Here is a 17127-nt window from a genome sequence, read left to right as displayed (position 1 = left end):
ATGACATGAATTAGTGCATCTCTTTGGAGATTTAGATCATGGACCAGGCCCATCCCCCACCCAGATCCAGAGAAAACGTCCATGCAGGGCAGCATGCTGCTCTGTGATCCCCCACTGCAGTGGCAGCAAGTGGGCTGCTGCTGATCGATAGTCGGCCTCAATGTCAGCATCAGGGGGGAGGAAGTAATGCTGATCTTAGGGATGGGGGGTTGTTATCCTGGTTGGCCCTGTGGCCCTTACCCGACTCCTGTCGTACTCCTTCCTTGAGGCAGCGAAGAGCTGGGCATTGGAGATTGCAATACCACAGAAAGGCAGGTACATCTGCAGCACCTGTGGAAATAATGAACACTCAGAAAATCTGCAGACATGTGTCATCACTGATCATCATGCAAGAAAAACAGGTTTATTTTTATTTATTTATTTTATGTATTTATAGTTGTTTCATTAAGAGAGGCAAATAATACACATAGCACTCAAAACAATGAAGACATTGTGATATAACAATAAAATAAAAAAATAGAAGGAAATAGATAAAAATAGAAGAAAACATAAATAAATGTCACAAAATTACTGCTATATTTTTCTAGAGCTGCCCAAAAAAACTACAACTTAAGGCTTTTACATCCTTCACCAAGGAGGTTATCTTTTCAGTTTGGTTTGTTTGTTTGTCTGCAGGATTATGGAAAAACTGCTGGCCAGATTTTCATGAAACTTGGTAGAAAGGTGTAGAATGGGCCAAGGTGGGGTAGACACTTTATTTTAGGCATCAGTGTAACAGTATGTTTATTTGTCTCAAACCATTTTGGTAAAAGGCGTTCAGATCAGTATGTGACTGAAGTTGGTTTTCCCTGTAGAAACATGTCATGTCAACAACACTCAGAAAGACAAGACTCAACAATCAACCCTCTTCAAGCCACCAATCCAAAGCATTGCTAATTTGACAACAGGGCAGCTACACAAATCATTTTTCACTTTTATTAACATAGCAAAAAAAAGTCAGCTGCAATGTACTGATGTCTATGGCAATATGAAGTGAATTTGTGGGGAAAAAAATGGAGCAGTTATTTAACAAATCCAATGTCTGAATCATCTTTACTGTTTTTTCCAAGTCAATACACCAAAATAAGCTTATTTTAAATAAGCTTAAATAAGTTTAACAAGCAGAGGCAGAGGTCTTCACTCTCCAAATATGCTTCTAGTTGTTTATGTAGCCATGTAATGCTCATTGAAATGTGACATGTACCTTTTACACGTGTTTTGAGATTGTCACACCCTATAAACATGTCATTAATCACTCAGCCAAATTTGAGTGACGAAAAAAATCGGCAAGTATATAAAGTCACCAGAACCAGAGGACAGTGACAGGATGGTATTTTTTTCTCTTCCGTGAGGTTGTTGGAACTGAAGTGAGCTGAAGTGAACTGCTGGGGTGATTTGGACTGAGAGAGCTACTTAAGGTACATTCGTAACTGACCGTTATGTGAAGAGGCAGTGTTTGTGTGTTGGTTCGTGGGGCTTATATAGTGTTGGGTCACTGAGCAATGTTTCAGGTCCTCCCAAAAAATCCTGAACACAGAAATCGTAAACAACAGTCTACTGGAATTTAGTACTACATAGTTCTCAGTCTTCCCACGTTTTCAACAACTATGTTCAAACATGTATAATACATTTAGAAGAAAAACTCCCTTTTTCCTTCACACAGACTTTTGTCTTTAAATATTATGCACAAGCACACAAAGAAATGCAATACACTACTGCAAATAGTTTCACACCATTCCACTCATCCACACAAATGAGCCAACAAAGGCAGTGAAGAACAAACTGGCCGGTAAACATGATTGTGAACGATGTTTTATAAGGACGGAAATGCAACACAATTGTTAGAGCTCAAGGACACACACATTGTGTTTTGGTGGGAAACGCTGAACGTAAACAACTTTTGTTGTTTGTTTCATTAGAAAACTACAGGGCACCAACTATTTTATCAACACTCTTTGGCGGCTGCTGTTTACATTCCCCCAGACACAAATTCAAAGAATACACTAAAGAAATATTATTTTCTAAGACTATACATGTATATGTATATAAATAACTGTATATATTGCTTTGTTTTATTTATTTATTTAATTTACTCTATTAGAAATTGAAAGATTTGTATGTTATATGTGTGTGTGTGTAGCATGAAGGATCAACAACTTACGTTTCATTGTGCAAACCTCTGTTGTAAAATGACAAATAAATAATATTGATTTGTTGGCAATTTCAGCACTGGCTTTAAAATTACAGCTTTTGGAAAGCAAAGAAAACAAGAAACAAAAAGTGAATGAGTAATATTTTCATCCCAGAAAAACTTAGCTTTTGAATTGGAACAAAGAAGAAATGGTCTTTCATTGGCATCATTACTTGGTTGGACAAATAAATCAATTCAACTGACATTTTACCATTTGACTGAATAGTCTGACTTGCTGTGCCTTGGGCTGATAACATAAATTCCTTATTTCACTCATATTTTCTCACATAAATAATGTAATCACTTGATGTGGCCAAATGACTATAGTTAATGTGTATTCTGAAACTGAATCAGCGTCCCACTGGTTTGTAATCGAACTACATTTCTTTCTTCCTCACAGCTGTTGATTCGTAATGAGCGTCAATATGTGAGCAGAGGATGCAGACAAGTGGCTGCAACTGCACGGCATTAAGACAGCTGTGAGGTGAACACACAGGTTAAATTCTATACAATCACTGCACGCCGCAGCCTTATCTGAAAGACACTCAGCCCCCATAACATGGAATCAATAGAATTTAGGTTGTGTGCTTCCTTACTCGGCCTCTTTGTTGAGTTATCTATCTTTAGCATCTGGCTGCTGTGTAAACAACACAATCAGTACAACAAACCCACTAATATTTACCAGCCCTCGGCACGACCTGAGGGTAGGGACACTACAACAATACATGAATGGGAAGTTAGTCAGCTGTGGCCTCTGATACAGGGATATCTCTTTCACCTTTTAGAAGAGATAATGTATCAGTTACTCATCAGCCACAAATGAACATGTAAAGAACATAATCCTATAGCACTGTGACGATAACTGGGAAGCTTGTGTCAACTAAAAAAATATTTCCACAACCTTGAGTTAGGAAGGATGCAGGAAATTAAACGTATAACATTGGCCATTTATATTTGTTTGATATGTTATATTTTATTTAGTAAAAGATATAAAACATGTATTTGCATTCATATTTCAGTACAATACAATACATTGCAATACAATTGATTCATGCTGTGAATTCACATGACAACTTGACCTCTCTAATTGCTGGGATGGTGATAATTGTAGACCTAAAAATGGCATCACAGACTGGAAAAGGTTGAGAAGCCCTACTCTAATTGCTGCAATTTCTCTTTACAGTCTAACAGGTCTCCTGGGTTAGCTGCATTTCATTAATTTCTCAGGTTATATTTCAAGTGGTTGTATGGATGAAATCTGAATTTAGCAACGGCAAAAAGGATTGTTTATACTGAAAATTTCATATCGCGATTATAGGTACCAAAATATATCATATCCAACACCTTGTGCATATACATATGATAAATGCAAGTTCTGTAGTAGGGATATTATTGATAAATCACTGATCACTTTAAGAATTTTACCAATTAAAAATGTATTAATTGGAAATGTATAAAATTAGCAACTCTATTCTGCAGACAGAGTGATCATCTTCAATTAAGTTTCCATCAGCACTAAAAACCAAAGCGGGGGTTGTGAATGGGCTCCCCTCCGGAACAGAGCTCATACACTTTGTTTCCTGGACATGGACAACTTTTCAAGAGTGAAAAAAAATCCCTAAAATAATATGCGTTTTTTTTTTTTTTTTTGCAAACAGATGCCTCCAGATAACATATAACTGTCATTTAGTGGGTGGAAAACTCAATGTGACCACAGCATTTAGCCTTACCTCGTCCAATTTCAAATTTGAATACAAAAACACAGAAAATTTACATTTTACAAATGTTTTTCTAAGGTATGTTAGTTAGGCTGCTCTTTGAAAGATGTGCCCCTTTCCTTTAAAACTTTCTGTAAGAAACAGGATTTTTTTTGGGTTAGGGTTTATTTGCTTCTGCAGTTTTTGGTGCTTTGAGCGCCACAAGCCAAGTGCCATTTATTTATATTGGAGAGACGGCAGACATTGCTACAGCTGATATCTCCAAAACTCTGGTGAACTGTCCCTTTAAGAGGTTCTAGACTCCTAAGTGGCAGAGCACAGGTAGTGTTTTGCATAAATGCCTATCTACAAAAGTGTGTTTTTAAGAGGGATTTAAAAGATGAAAGAGATTTTTGCCAACCTAATAGCCTCAAGAGGTACAGGCACGGTCCCCTTTAGTCCTGATCTTGGACTGTGGAACAACAAAAAGGGCCATGGCTGTGGATCTGAGGCTGTACTCCGGTTCTTAAAGGGTTAAGAGGTCAGCAGTGTAGCTAGGGGCTAGACTATTTACTGATTACTTTAAAAGTGATCAATAAGATTTTTTAAATCAGTTCTGAACCTAACTGTTAGCCAGCACAGACATGCTTAAACCAGGGTGATGTGGCAGTGTCGCAGTGTTCTGAACAAGCTGGAGATGTGAGAGTCATGTTTGACTGGGGCAGATATACAGCGAACTGCAATAACCAACGTGAGTTTAAATAAAAGCCTTCTCTAAATCAGCAGGACATAAAAAGATGTGAATCTGATCTGATGTGAAACAAGATTACTCTACCTGCTCCTTTAAAAGTCAGATCACTATAAAAAAAATCACCCCTAAATTTCTGGTCACAGGCTTTACATTAGATGATATGTCACCAAGATGTTGGGAAGTAATGGATTACATGTAACAATATTACAAAATTAGAATACAAATAAAGGTAAGTGGATTACAGTCACAAAAACGACGGAATCAGATTACAGACCAAACACTAACGATACACAGACCAACAATTAATCTTAACTACACAAAACAACTGCTATCATCAGCTACACAGACGAACTGCTAACATTAGCTACAAAACCAAACTTATGATAGCTACATAGACTAACTAATGTTCTTCTTTTAAAAAAACATTTTTTCAGTGTAGTTTCACTGAGAGCGAGGCTCTCTTTTGCAGGAACGCCCTAATCACATTCACACAATTACACAGTTACACCTGGAAGCTGCCCAGTACAACCACAGTCTTATCTGCCAGCCACTGAGCAGTTGGGGTTAAAGGCACCTCAGTGAGAAAGGGGCAAGTGCTGCCCCAGTAGCCAATAATGCTATTTCACCCAATGTGACTATTTGCACTTGGGTGTCTATAGCCTAGCCTGGTTGAGACAAGCACTGAAAAACACTGTATAGTGATATCATGACTGATAGATAACAGCTTTGTCATCAATCTTCACTGTTCTTTTTGTAATTCAAGTTTTTATTAATTACTCTGTTTTATAAACAATGCGATGTGACATGATATAGCACACTACAGTTAATAAACATGAAACAAGTGACACAACAAAACTAATAAACAACAAGTCTTGGCACTCAATCTAAATAATGCTAATAATGATAATGATAGTAATGCAAAACTGATAATCATATAAAGAATATAGAGAAACAAAGAGAAAAGAAAAAAGGGTAATGCGCACGTTTGAATGAAAAGGCAGGAACATTTTCAATCCTTCGTGTTTCTTTCTTTATGTACATTAAAAAACTTAGACCAGACTTCATAAAACCTCCTGTGGTAATTACTGGTCCTTGCTATCAGAGGCTAAAGAAGCAATATCCATTGTCAATTTTAACCATTAATCAAAAAAAGGCTTTGTCTGACTCTTCCAATGGCGAAGAACAATCCTTGAAGCACCAATAAATCCTGCTAATGTGAGTCCAAATTTTTTGTTTGGATATACCTGGTGGTAGAAGAGACCCGTTCCCTAATAAGCACAGCCAGGGAGATTCTGGCAGTGGTTAATGCAGCCAATACATTCAACTACTTCCTTCAATCTTCACTGTTTTGACTGAATAAAAAGACACCTTTTTAACTCATCATTTATGCAGTGGTGTGCTCTTTATACTGTGGTAGTTTTCCTAAAATTAGATGTAGAAAAATTACAATATATCACCTTGCTTACAATATTGCAATATATTGCAGTATAATGGATGAATTACCACTGTATCATGATACAAATTGTGATTCTTGCAAATACACAGCCCTGATAAAGAATATCATATGATATATTTATTTCTTTTACTCCAGTATCAGTCCTAGTACGGAGTAATAACCCCACACAACACCTTAAAAAAAAGTCTTCTGTTCTGGCATGCCATACTGATGTAAATATGATAATACTGTTTAGAATTATGCTAATTAGAAACCAAAACACAAAATTAAAAACATTCCTAATCATTATGTGATGTGAACTATTACTCTGTCATGCTAATGAGTAAATTAATGTAATGCACTTCGCTCAGTCATTATACATAATCAAGCACCTTATGCAATTGTTTTCAGACACAGGGAAACAGATGATGCTGAACAATAAGCTCATACATAACACTGTTTCAGCTGTCCTGTGGAATTCTGTAATAATGATCTTCCAGAAAGACAGTGGCCATCAATAGCTCCAGTAAGAGCAGATTCATTAACGAGCAGGACTTTGGGGATCTGGCGTATGGATCTGCCTGTGGAAGAGGCAAACCCGAGAAAAGCGCTGCTCTCTCTAATTACATTCTGTCAGGCAGCCCATTATACAAGGTTGCATTACAAACAAGACGTTTTGCCTAGAGACCTGTGGACTGACCAGTAAAGAGTGGTTTAATAACCAAACTAACTGGCTGAGGCCGTAGGGACAGTCAGTTCCTCGAACCTCAACGACTTCCTTTTCTACAACTGGAATTTCGTATGAGGCATGCCAAGGGAGATTACATAGCCGACTCTTTCTTTCTCCACTTACCACGTGAATAACAAGTACTAGTTGATTTGAAAAGCTGTTTTCGCTTTGCATGTGTGGCGAGGTGACGCCAGTGTTGTTTTGCCAAGAATTGTTCTCAGGAATAAAAATGAAGCTCTCCATTTCCTCTGATCTCATATGGGACTCCCTCGCTTGTGTCAGCAAAGCGCATAGCAGTTTTGTAAATACACTTAGCAATGATTGCTTCTTTTGAAGGTGACATCAAATATTTATGCAACTGGAATCTACAGACCCCAACAAAACTTACAAAGCAAGTCACAGCTATATATCGTCAATATCTACATAAATAGTAACATGAACACCAAGTAATAAGAGACACTTAACAGATAATGAATGATCCTGTTCCTTCCCGTTATGCCACCATAAGATATACAAATTAAAATTTCATATGGCCACATTTAGCATTTAAAATATACTGAACTGACTGGCTGTAATTTATGGACACTAATATGGCCCAGCTAATAAACACTGTACCACACTGGGAGTGCTGCTCAATAGCTATTATCCATAAATAATTAAATTGTTCTACACATTGCAGGTACATGGAAAAATGCCAGGAGCAAAGAGCAGTCACAACAACTAAGCAGCAGATGTTTCATCCATGCAGTAACGTCAAAACAGATCAAATCTTTGTAGACACATATTACTCCTCGCATAAATATTCTTGCAGCCATGAATGCTTAAAACTTACGTCCACTGGTAATATGAAACCTTTCACACTGTAGTCACTCTTCTGAGGTTTTCTTGTACTTTGTAAACTTTGCCTTCAAAGTATGTTAATTATTTTAAAAGATGAACTGCTATCGTTGACAGAAGCATAAAAACAGACATGTTTCATGTCGGTAATTTCCAAGTCTTCCCATTTAGTATAATTGAAATGGGTACAGCTGTGACAACTGCAGTTGTTGAATGTAAAATAACAGTATATGATAAGATAAAATGCATCTTTATTGATCCCCCATAAGGGAAATTAGATTTGACACAGCAGCACAAGAAGTAGTAGCACAAGGGGAAACTTAGTGGCAAATAAAACAAAAATAGAATACCAAATAAATAAGATAAAATTTAAAAATGCTATATACAATAATTGTGAATGTCCAATGGGCATATTAATACGTAATGTGCAAATGTCATACAGACTGTTTATATACATGCGCAATATGTAAAGGAAGTATAGACTGTTTATATACATGTACAATACGCTGATGTCAGACAGAGTGTTTATGTGCAATAGTCGTCATTTTGACTGTAGGTGATGGTTCTTATGGTTCATATAATGTCACAAAGCAACATAGACCAGCATTTGGAGCTAAGAAAATACTTAACTGATATACATTGTTGTCTTATGTTTGTTTACATTAATTACTTAGGCAACTAATTAAGAATATAACACAATTCTGGATACAAAAAAATGTCTTTTTCTTGTGTTTAAACCAGACATTGCTTTCCCAAACCAACAGGTTGATTAAGTCAATGAATTTATTCACAAGAGCATCAGACAAATGCCATTAACATCAATGTACTGCCATCTCGTTAGTCTGTGATGTAATGCTGTTTACAAATGCTAATTTCACATCTGAGAAAATTAGTGTAATCAATTAGCATCAATAATTAAGAATCATGTAATGAATGAATTTACTAATCAACAGTAGAGTGTAATGTTATTCTGTTTATTGTGATAGTTGTGGGCTAATTTGCATATTAAGACTTGAAAATTTAATCAATGAATGTAACTTTGTATTCCACACAGAAATTTAAGAAATAAATGTAGTTTGTGTCATAAATAACAAAGACAGAGATTGCTTTAAAGGGGCAGTTCCTCCCAAATCAAAAACACAAATTTTTCCTCCTATCTGTCGTTAAAAACAATGTTTGCATTTGTTTTGTATAAACTGTTGTATAGGGTTCCAAATTAATTAGGATTTTGTATTATTTTGTATGTACCATGTAAAATATTCTCAATTTTTGACTCTCAAGCTGATAAAATGCTTTGAGACTTCAAAGCACAATTGAGCAATTTGACTTAAACTTTAGCACTGCAGCCAAAACATTGTTTTTTTTCCAAACAAATGTGTGACTAGTTTTGTTTCATATTGCTGTAGTTTTTAGAAATATTAACGAATTCCAAGTCCATTAAGAAAGCAGTATCACAACCAATAAGTTCTAGTGAGATGCTAATTAATTTAGAGATCTCATTCATTTCTTTCTTATTTTGTCTCTATATTTTTCCTCTTTGTTTTCTTGTTTCAATCGTTTCCTTAAAAGTGGTATTCCTTAAAGCTACAACAAGGAGTTTTTAACTGGCTATGAAACAGTTTCAGTTTAATTCTGGAGGGCATTGTTCCAGATTTGTTTCTTGAAGACCATGGTTAAAAGTTATTATTGGTCATCAGAAAATTACAATAATATGCATGCTAAGTTGAAATAATCGCTACTCTGACAACAATGCTACAGCCGTGGTATCCTTTTTTGAAATTTCCATTCCAGGCTAGAAAGACTTTTTTTGTTTGCCCATTTTAGAGCAGAATGTTTGTCGAGTTAGTTAATGTCTATGAGTCATAAGAAATCACTAATAATCTTTTAGGTTGTAATGGTTAAATGGAGTCCGGCAGGCAAAAAGCAGGCAGTCCCTGAACTCCAGCTCTAGAGTGTGTACTTTTGGAGCAGTGGCCTTTTTTTTTTTAGGGGGAAAATATTGCCAATCATGGGTGGGCCGATAATGGTCATTTGGAAATATTTCACATTACATCACCCAGCCCTAGGGCAGGGGGAAAAACTTGCTTTAACCATAGACTGTACAGTATATTAAGTAGGATTTCAGCCTATTTAATATAGCGTCTCGCTCCAACTCGCTATTTGGACTGCAATACTCAGACTTGGATGCCCAATTGCTACATATTGCTTCCTTAATCTTTTTTTATCAAAATTGTTGGAAAATCTACATCTTAATTTTTTCTTTGCTGCTGTAAAATGTTAGTGCCACTGAAGGCTACAGTAAAACTCCAAAACACTAAAATCTTTTGCACTGTTTGTTGAATGTTCGAAGACCCTTCCCCTTATAATGATCATCACTTCCAGTCCAAACTGGCAGTAATTACTCTGATTATCTTCAAGGGGCTGCTTAGTGGGCAGTGAGCCATAGTTCATTAAATCAAGGTCAAAGGTCAAAATGAATGCAGCCAATCAAAAGAAGAAAGCAACAATTTTGACTCTGTGTCACTGATGGCTGAACTGTGGCACAACTGGGTGCGATGATGTCTTTCAGACACTCAAATCAGGTTACTGAGGATCACACAATCCCTGATCTTGTGTATTTTTCCACTCAGCCATCTTTCAGGTGTTCACAAGGGCCCGGGTGTGCTAACAGGTCTTACTCCTGGTCTTAAGTTAAGTCAGTCGTAAACTGGCATTCTTAGTTATACCAGTTGCACCATCTAGCCATCTTCTCACCAAGACTGATGTGTACAGCCTCTTGGCCTACTGCCTGTACAGCTCTATTAATTTTCTTACCTCAATATGAGACAAAATAGCCTTTTCTTTACCTTTGATCCTCCAATGTTGCTACAGATTAGAAATTATTAGGTACAAATCAGCAAGCCATTGGGAGATTGTTAAAAATGTATCCCGCAACAACCATAGTCATTAAAACCAGCTGTAGTTATGACAAGGTTTAAGTTTGGTTAGTGCAACAAGCCAAGCTCAGTAAAGACCAGCTGGTGCAAATCCACTCGAGGTTGATAATTTATTTGTCAATATAAATAAAAGCAGTATTTTATCATAATATATCAGTCAGACTTTCATTCCGGGACTAAGACTGGAGCTAAGCTTAGAGCTTTCTGCACAAACAATGCCAGGATCACAGCCAGGTCTTACTTTTTGGTTGAATTTGAATGTCAAATTACTTTGTACACCACACAGTTGGGCTCAGATCTAAGTAGGTCAAAGTTTGGTATTTTCCTTTTCATTCATTTAAATGGTGTGTACCTTTATGTAGAAATAAATGTGTACGGATGAAGTCAAAGGAGGTGAGTACATCACTGTGTTTTTACTCTTAACTCAAAACTATAAGTTCTGTACATCCTGAAAACAATTTTTCATTATACAGTTATACTGTTTTATCTGTTCAACACACACACTTACTTAATTCAGATGACCACGTATCCCTGCTATCCTATATGCAGAGAAACGGCAACCGATCTGTCAGATATCCGACTGTATCTGTTCTTGTTCTGTATGACTTTATATTTACTTCTTTGTAAGTTGTCCCATTTAGATAACACAATTTTTAGTTTGTGTTTTAGTTTTAGGTTTTAGGTCCTCTTCGTTTCACACTTGGAAACAAGGTTTTGGGGTCTTTGTTCTTGTTTGTTTGTTTGTTTGTTTTTGTTTTTAAGGGAGGTGTGTACGTTTTTGTTTTTGTTTTTTTTGTTAGAATGCATGACTTGTGGACAATAATGCTACCTAGGCCATGACTGTTAAGTGGTCACAATCTAAAAGGTCAGATAATTGTTAAAGTTTTGAGGTGATGAAAGATAAAACATGGGGTACTTGATAAGAGGAATGATATTCAATTATATACACGTATGTCTGTGTATGTATAAAATCTTAAGAAAAATTACTAGTGGTGGCACAATTGCTCTTAATCAAACAGATAAGGGCTCGGTACCTCTACAGCATAGAGCTCAAGCCCATATCCCCTCTGTCTGTTCCTCTTTGAGAGGCTGGGAAGCCTTTATAGCTTGGGGTCCCCACTTACAGCATGTCACCCACATGTACCCTTTAACTGCATATTGCGAATGTCATTTCTATATAGAGAACTAGTAGGGAACCAGTTTAGTATGATGCACTGTATAAATTTTGATTTGACCTGACACCCTGCTGGAATGTATCAAAAACATGTGGCTCCAAGCAGAAACTGTGTTCTCTCTTCTTTAGCTGTGGATTTACATTGGGAAATTGTGGATATTACAGTACTGCTTCGAGCCAATTTGACAGCGAGTCTGGCAGCCAGAGGGAGCACAGCGGTGATAGGAGAATACTGTTTGATAATCGACTCACAGAGATGTTAAACTAAATTGGCAAATGCCTGCATGGGGAAGCTAGCATCCTATTCATGAAATGTCTTGAATAATACATGTCATGTTAAATGTATTAAACGACATGCAAAGTCAAATAAAAGCTAAATCAAGATAATAAAGCAAGATGTAGAGATGGCATGGTGAGATCAGCTTATACACTTCACTTAAGTCAACAGCCTGGCTGTATTCAACCACAGTGGATGATGAGATAATGCCATTATACATGGGTTGAACCATTATCCGACGTCCCTGAAGGGCTCCAATCCTGCAGGGTAGCAACACTACATAATTAAAGTGGCATGGGATTTAAACCAAGCCATATAATGTGTTTAAATATCCTATAAGGTTCAGTGCATGTGTTTTAATAAAGGTACACCAAAGTCTCTAATGACTCCTGCTATTGTAGCATCACTTGATGCTTTGAAAAGTGTGATGCATTTTCTTATTACAAGGTCTTCCATAAAAGCAGAGCTGCAGCTGTGCTGTGCAGGGAGCCTACTGTGTTCTCTGATGCTAGCATTGCATTTCATTACTAATTCAGCTGTAGCCATCCTGAGCATTAGTGTGATGTTAATGCAATGTGAAACATACTCAAAACATAGGGGGAAAAAAAATCCTAATCTGCATCTATTATGAACAATGGATAGAGTCTGTTGATGCAATTTTGACCAAAAACATTGTATAAATAAAAAGAAATTACAGTCATTTGCAGTGAAACATATCTCTAAAATAAAAGCATAACAAGCTTTGTGTTTTCGTGTTTCATCTTTTTCCCCTTTAGGGGCTGCAATAAGAGAGGAAGTCAGCGTATCGCCTGTCACCGCCTTTCTGCTACATCTAGTCAAGTGTGCTGATGGACTGAACACGTGCTCCTTGTGCCTCTCGGATGATGGTAAAAAGTCAAATAAACAATCCTTCACAAACACAAGACTGACATACCCACCTACTGCTTTGACTCATATTTGTAAATTACATTCATTCATAAACATCTGTGTCTTTGTGTTTGTTGCAGCTGCCAGCTTGACTGATCTGTTTACAGACTGAGCTGAGGATCCCAAAGGATACTAAAAATCATACTTCAGTCCTCTTGGATCATATGTCTGATGAAAAACAGGATATCTGGTACACACAGTACACACATTCACACCTGTACTGGCATTATACAACATACAAGCCCATACAAGTCGCAATAGAAACTCTTTAAACTGTTTAGTCTCACATGTCATTTTTAGCATACAAAAAGTCTTAAGAAATCCAAGTGGGGAAAAGGATTGAAAAATACTTAAATTGATGATGACATAATCTCACATTGCAGCCCATGTTAAAGCTACTACAGGGAACTTTCATATTGTGTTGATTTTGGAGGCCCTTGTGGACAAAAGTCATAGTGTTTCCTCTGTATTAACCATAAACATTAATGCCAAAAACAAATGAACTAAACAAAAATCTCATTCTGCTTCATTTAACTGGCTAATGTACAACTCACTGTGACTTTGACAGGGAAAACGTAAACGTAATCTCATCTGATTTCCCACAGAAATGCACGAAGAATAACTATGAAGAAATAACGTTCCTCCCACCGATGGTCTCGATGGCTTATATAGGTCATATAGAGGGAACAGTATCACACTGAGAGTATTTGATGAATGCATTTCATCAAAATGGAGACTTGCTGATGAATGTATTTGATCAACAAATTCAACATCTTTTCGACAAATTCGACATCTTTCAAATAAGCACTCAGATCAGCAGAATGCTATAGCTGGGATTTACCAATCATCTGTATTGTATTTTGTGTATGTTATGAAGGAACTACAATTCTAATTTCATTGTACAACCCTGTGTTGTATGACAGTAAATGCCCTTGAGTCCTTCATATCCGGTTAAAAACTCTTTGTAGTGGCTATAAAAATTTTTTTCCGTCTCTTTGTCTTATGTCTACACAAAGGGCTCAGTGCTGTCCACAGTCATCCAGAAACAGTGTTTTCAATGAGATATGGAGTTGTATGCAGTACGATGAACGTGCAAAAGGAGTTGTTTATGTAAATCATTGCCAACATTTATATGGATTAGTGCCAATTTATGTTGCCTTGTATACAAGTATACTAATATAGTGATGTTGATTTAAATTATTATTTATGGAAGAACAAAAATGGTACCAGGGTGTGGTTAAGAAACACATTTGAACCACAACTTGGATCTCTCACTTTCTTAATATGTAATAGAGGGGACTTTAATGGGCAGTAAACATTTGTCAGATTTTCAGTTGTAGTTTGAATGATGTTCACCCCTTGTCCCCCACAAAACACCTGTACTAAAAAAGACAGTTTTGGTAGGATCGTATTTAGACGATTTTCAAAACTTTCCCTTCATACGACTCCTTTAGACTTTTGTTCCTACAGAAGACATTGATGAGTTTGTTGGCGTTGCAGTGTATGAGGTTGACCCAAACCTGTGGGTGAAAAACCTGGACTGTTGTACCAGTCTGGTAATTCGGCCATTCATCAATATTTTACCTTCATTAACTCTTTGGCAACCGTTCCAAATCACACTTTGCAATTATTAAACATAAATGGTGACGCTCAGTTTAAGACACGATGGCTGTCCCACTTGGTACATGAGTAAAGCATCAACCTTTTCAAGATTCTGCGCAGCTTCTATAAAGTTGTTATTCTCTGTGGCGTTACAACAGGGTCCTTTGGAAGACACCGCCTTAGGATAATTTGATGATGCTGAGAGACAAGCTACGACCTCACTAGAAACTGAGTGCTGAGACACAGACTCAGGGGCAAACTGTGCCACACGTCAGGCTGAGCTGCAAGAATTCTTTAAATAATAAATAGTATTTAGCAGTTTGGAGACAGGAGCAAACAAAGAAAGAGCAAACATCACCTGCTGTTTATCAGAGAACAGATGTGTAGTTGGAGTTGCTGGTGAAATATTGAGTTTGAAAAGAAAGGATCAAGAGGAAAAGACAGATCTAAAAGCATGAGCATGTGCTAAATTCAAACTCTACAGACAATGTGATGTTGATAGCACCCCAGATAAGAGTGGTGTTGTTGTTCTGTTGTCACTGGAAAATATTGATGCTGTCACAACACAAAGGAACAGGATTTAAATATATAATGGTGTAACCAAAGGCCAACGCACCTGACAAAACAGGCTTCATATTTTTCTAACTAGACATGTTTTGTAATATATAATTCCAGTCATGTATCATAATACTATCAACATGTTTGTGACGGCAGTGTTGACTTTTCAGAGGGAAGGTGTAATCAATATTTTATAATGAATAATTAGTATAGAATGTACTTTGTTAAACAAAGTAAAATGTGGTATAAGTAATATCTCCAGTAATGATACTTTATCAACAAATCTAAAAATTACTTTTTTGGAAATTGGGGCTGCATGATACGATGAATTAAAAAAAGAGCATCTATTTGCACCCATGTGAGAACAGGCACACGGCAGCTATTTCACTATTCAGACGTGACCCCTTTAATTTAAATGTAAAGAGCAACAAATTCTCTGCTGATAAGAGGTTGTGATGGACTCTGTCCTCAGAAACTAGTACTTGAGTCCAGTGTGAAATTAGAAGCCAGTGTTAATTTAATTTTTAAGACTTAGCAGAATTATTACCTTTTTTTAATTATTGTTATTATTATTTTCAGTTTTCAATCGCAGTTTGGTTAGGATTAAGCAACTTAGGAGACAAAACTATTTGGTTAGGTTGAAGAAAATATCATGGTTTGTCTTTGCCATGCCAGTGGCATTACACTTGGCCATGGTGCGATTTGGATAATATTTCAATTAATTGTGCAGCCCTATTGGAAATCAAAATAATACTCTTAAGCAATAACAGATGAGTGCCATTCTGTCGACTCCTGTTTTATGGCATCTACATGATAATATATGAAGTATGTTGTTCTATTAGATGCTTACATAAAAGGCCTATTATTCCCATTCATTTTAATTAATTTGATTTACTAATTTGGCTACTGTGAGAAAATACAATGTAGTAATCAATTTAACATCTTAATTACACTAATTAATGGAAGAAATTAAAGATTCTAAACTGAGGACAAGCGTGATTCAGTAAAATTCTGGCATGAACCAGACATGATAACAGAAAAACAATGTTTAGAGCTTGTGTTACAATTAAAAGACAATAAGTTATTTAAAAATTATCTCAGCAAAATCTCAAATCTAACAGGAGAGGACAATTAGCTGGATTTGAGAAATCTGAACTGGCGCCCACATTTCTGATGGCCAGACTAATTCAGAAAAGCAAATTATTAGTTTAAGTTAATTATTAGTGTCTGCCAGAGCAAATGAAACATGAGCTCGCAGATCCGTCTGGTTCCCGGGCTACATCTCTGATTTGTCAAAAACAAAATGGCAACTCAGTGTGAGTATGAGGCCACATGAAGGTTCCCTTAACTGAAGGCAGTGAATGAAATGTTCCAGTGTGATCCACACTTACATACAGGGGAACAAAATCTAAAAAAAATGCCATTTTTACTTCAGAAAAATCCATCTTGTTTTTAATATTTTCTATTGCAAACTCCTGAGTATAACAACATTGACAGCAATGAAAAATTACATCACTACAGCCCTTCTGCTTGTGTGCCACTAACACCACATAACAGTGTCTGCTACAAAAAAAACCCCAGAAACATCCCTGAAATGCCACACATGAATCATGAAGCCTACTGTGTGATCATTTTACTTCAGGCCTGTTCTTTCTTCCGCACTATATTTCACTGTGCTGTAACAATAACAAGACAAAGAGTCTGAGCCATGCTAGCAGCTCTGTAATGCTTTACTTAGGCACTACTGTGTCTATTGAAAACATCAATATGACAAAATCCTTACAATGACAAAGTTAACACGCTGATGGTTAGCAGGTCATGTTTACCGTGTTCACAATCTTAGTTTAGTGCATTCAAGGGATGAAACAATTGCCAGTTTCATGATAAACCCCAAATCTTGATGATTAGCGTTACTGTTTCAAATTTCAATCATGATTAAAATTGTGTTTGATTACAGAAATTTGATTTTGATT

The 17127-nt window shown here is 36.6% G+C and overlaps 1 protein-coding gene and 1 long non-coding RNA gene across 2 annotated transcripts in view; one reads left to right on the top strand and one right to left on the bottom strand.

Moving 5' to 3' along the window:
• LOC146322943 (uncharacterized) overlaps positions 1-13206 on the top strand; it is a 39662-nt gene extending 26456 nt beyond the window's left edge. The window contains exons 2-3 of the long non-coding RNA XR_014771319.1: positions 12844-12954; positions 13075-13206. This is a non-coding gene — a long non-coding RNA (uncharacterized LOC146322943). The remainder of the gene's footprint in view (positions 1-12843; positions 12955-13074) is intronic.
• Positions 1-17127, bottom strand: part of pde11a (phosphodiesterase 11a) — a 64057-nt gene that overhangs the window by 42465 nt on the left and 4465 nt on the right. Inside the window, exon 3 of the mRNA XM_084725099.1 lies at positions 241-330. Coding sequence (XP_084581225.1) covers positions 241-330 — 90 coding nt within the window. The remainder of the gene's footprint in view (positions 1-240; positions 331-17127) is intronic.

The sequence above is a fragment of the Lutjanus erythropterus genome, chromosome 8 (genome assembly GCF_056507025.1).
Source record: "Lutjanus erythropterus isolate fLutEry1 chromosome 8, fLutEry1.hap2, whole genome shotgun sequence".
NCBI classification, from domain to species: Eukaryota; Metazoa; Chordata; class Actinopteri; order Lutjaniformes; family Lutjanidae; genus Lutjanus; species Lutjanus erythropterus.
The sequence above is the reverse complement of the archived record's forward strand: the minus strand, read 5'-3'. Positions and strand labels throughout refer to the sequence as shown.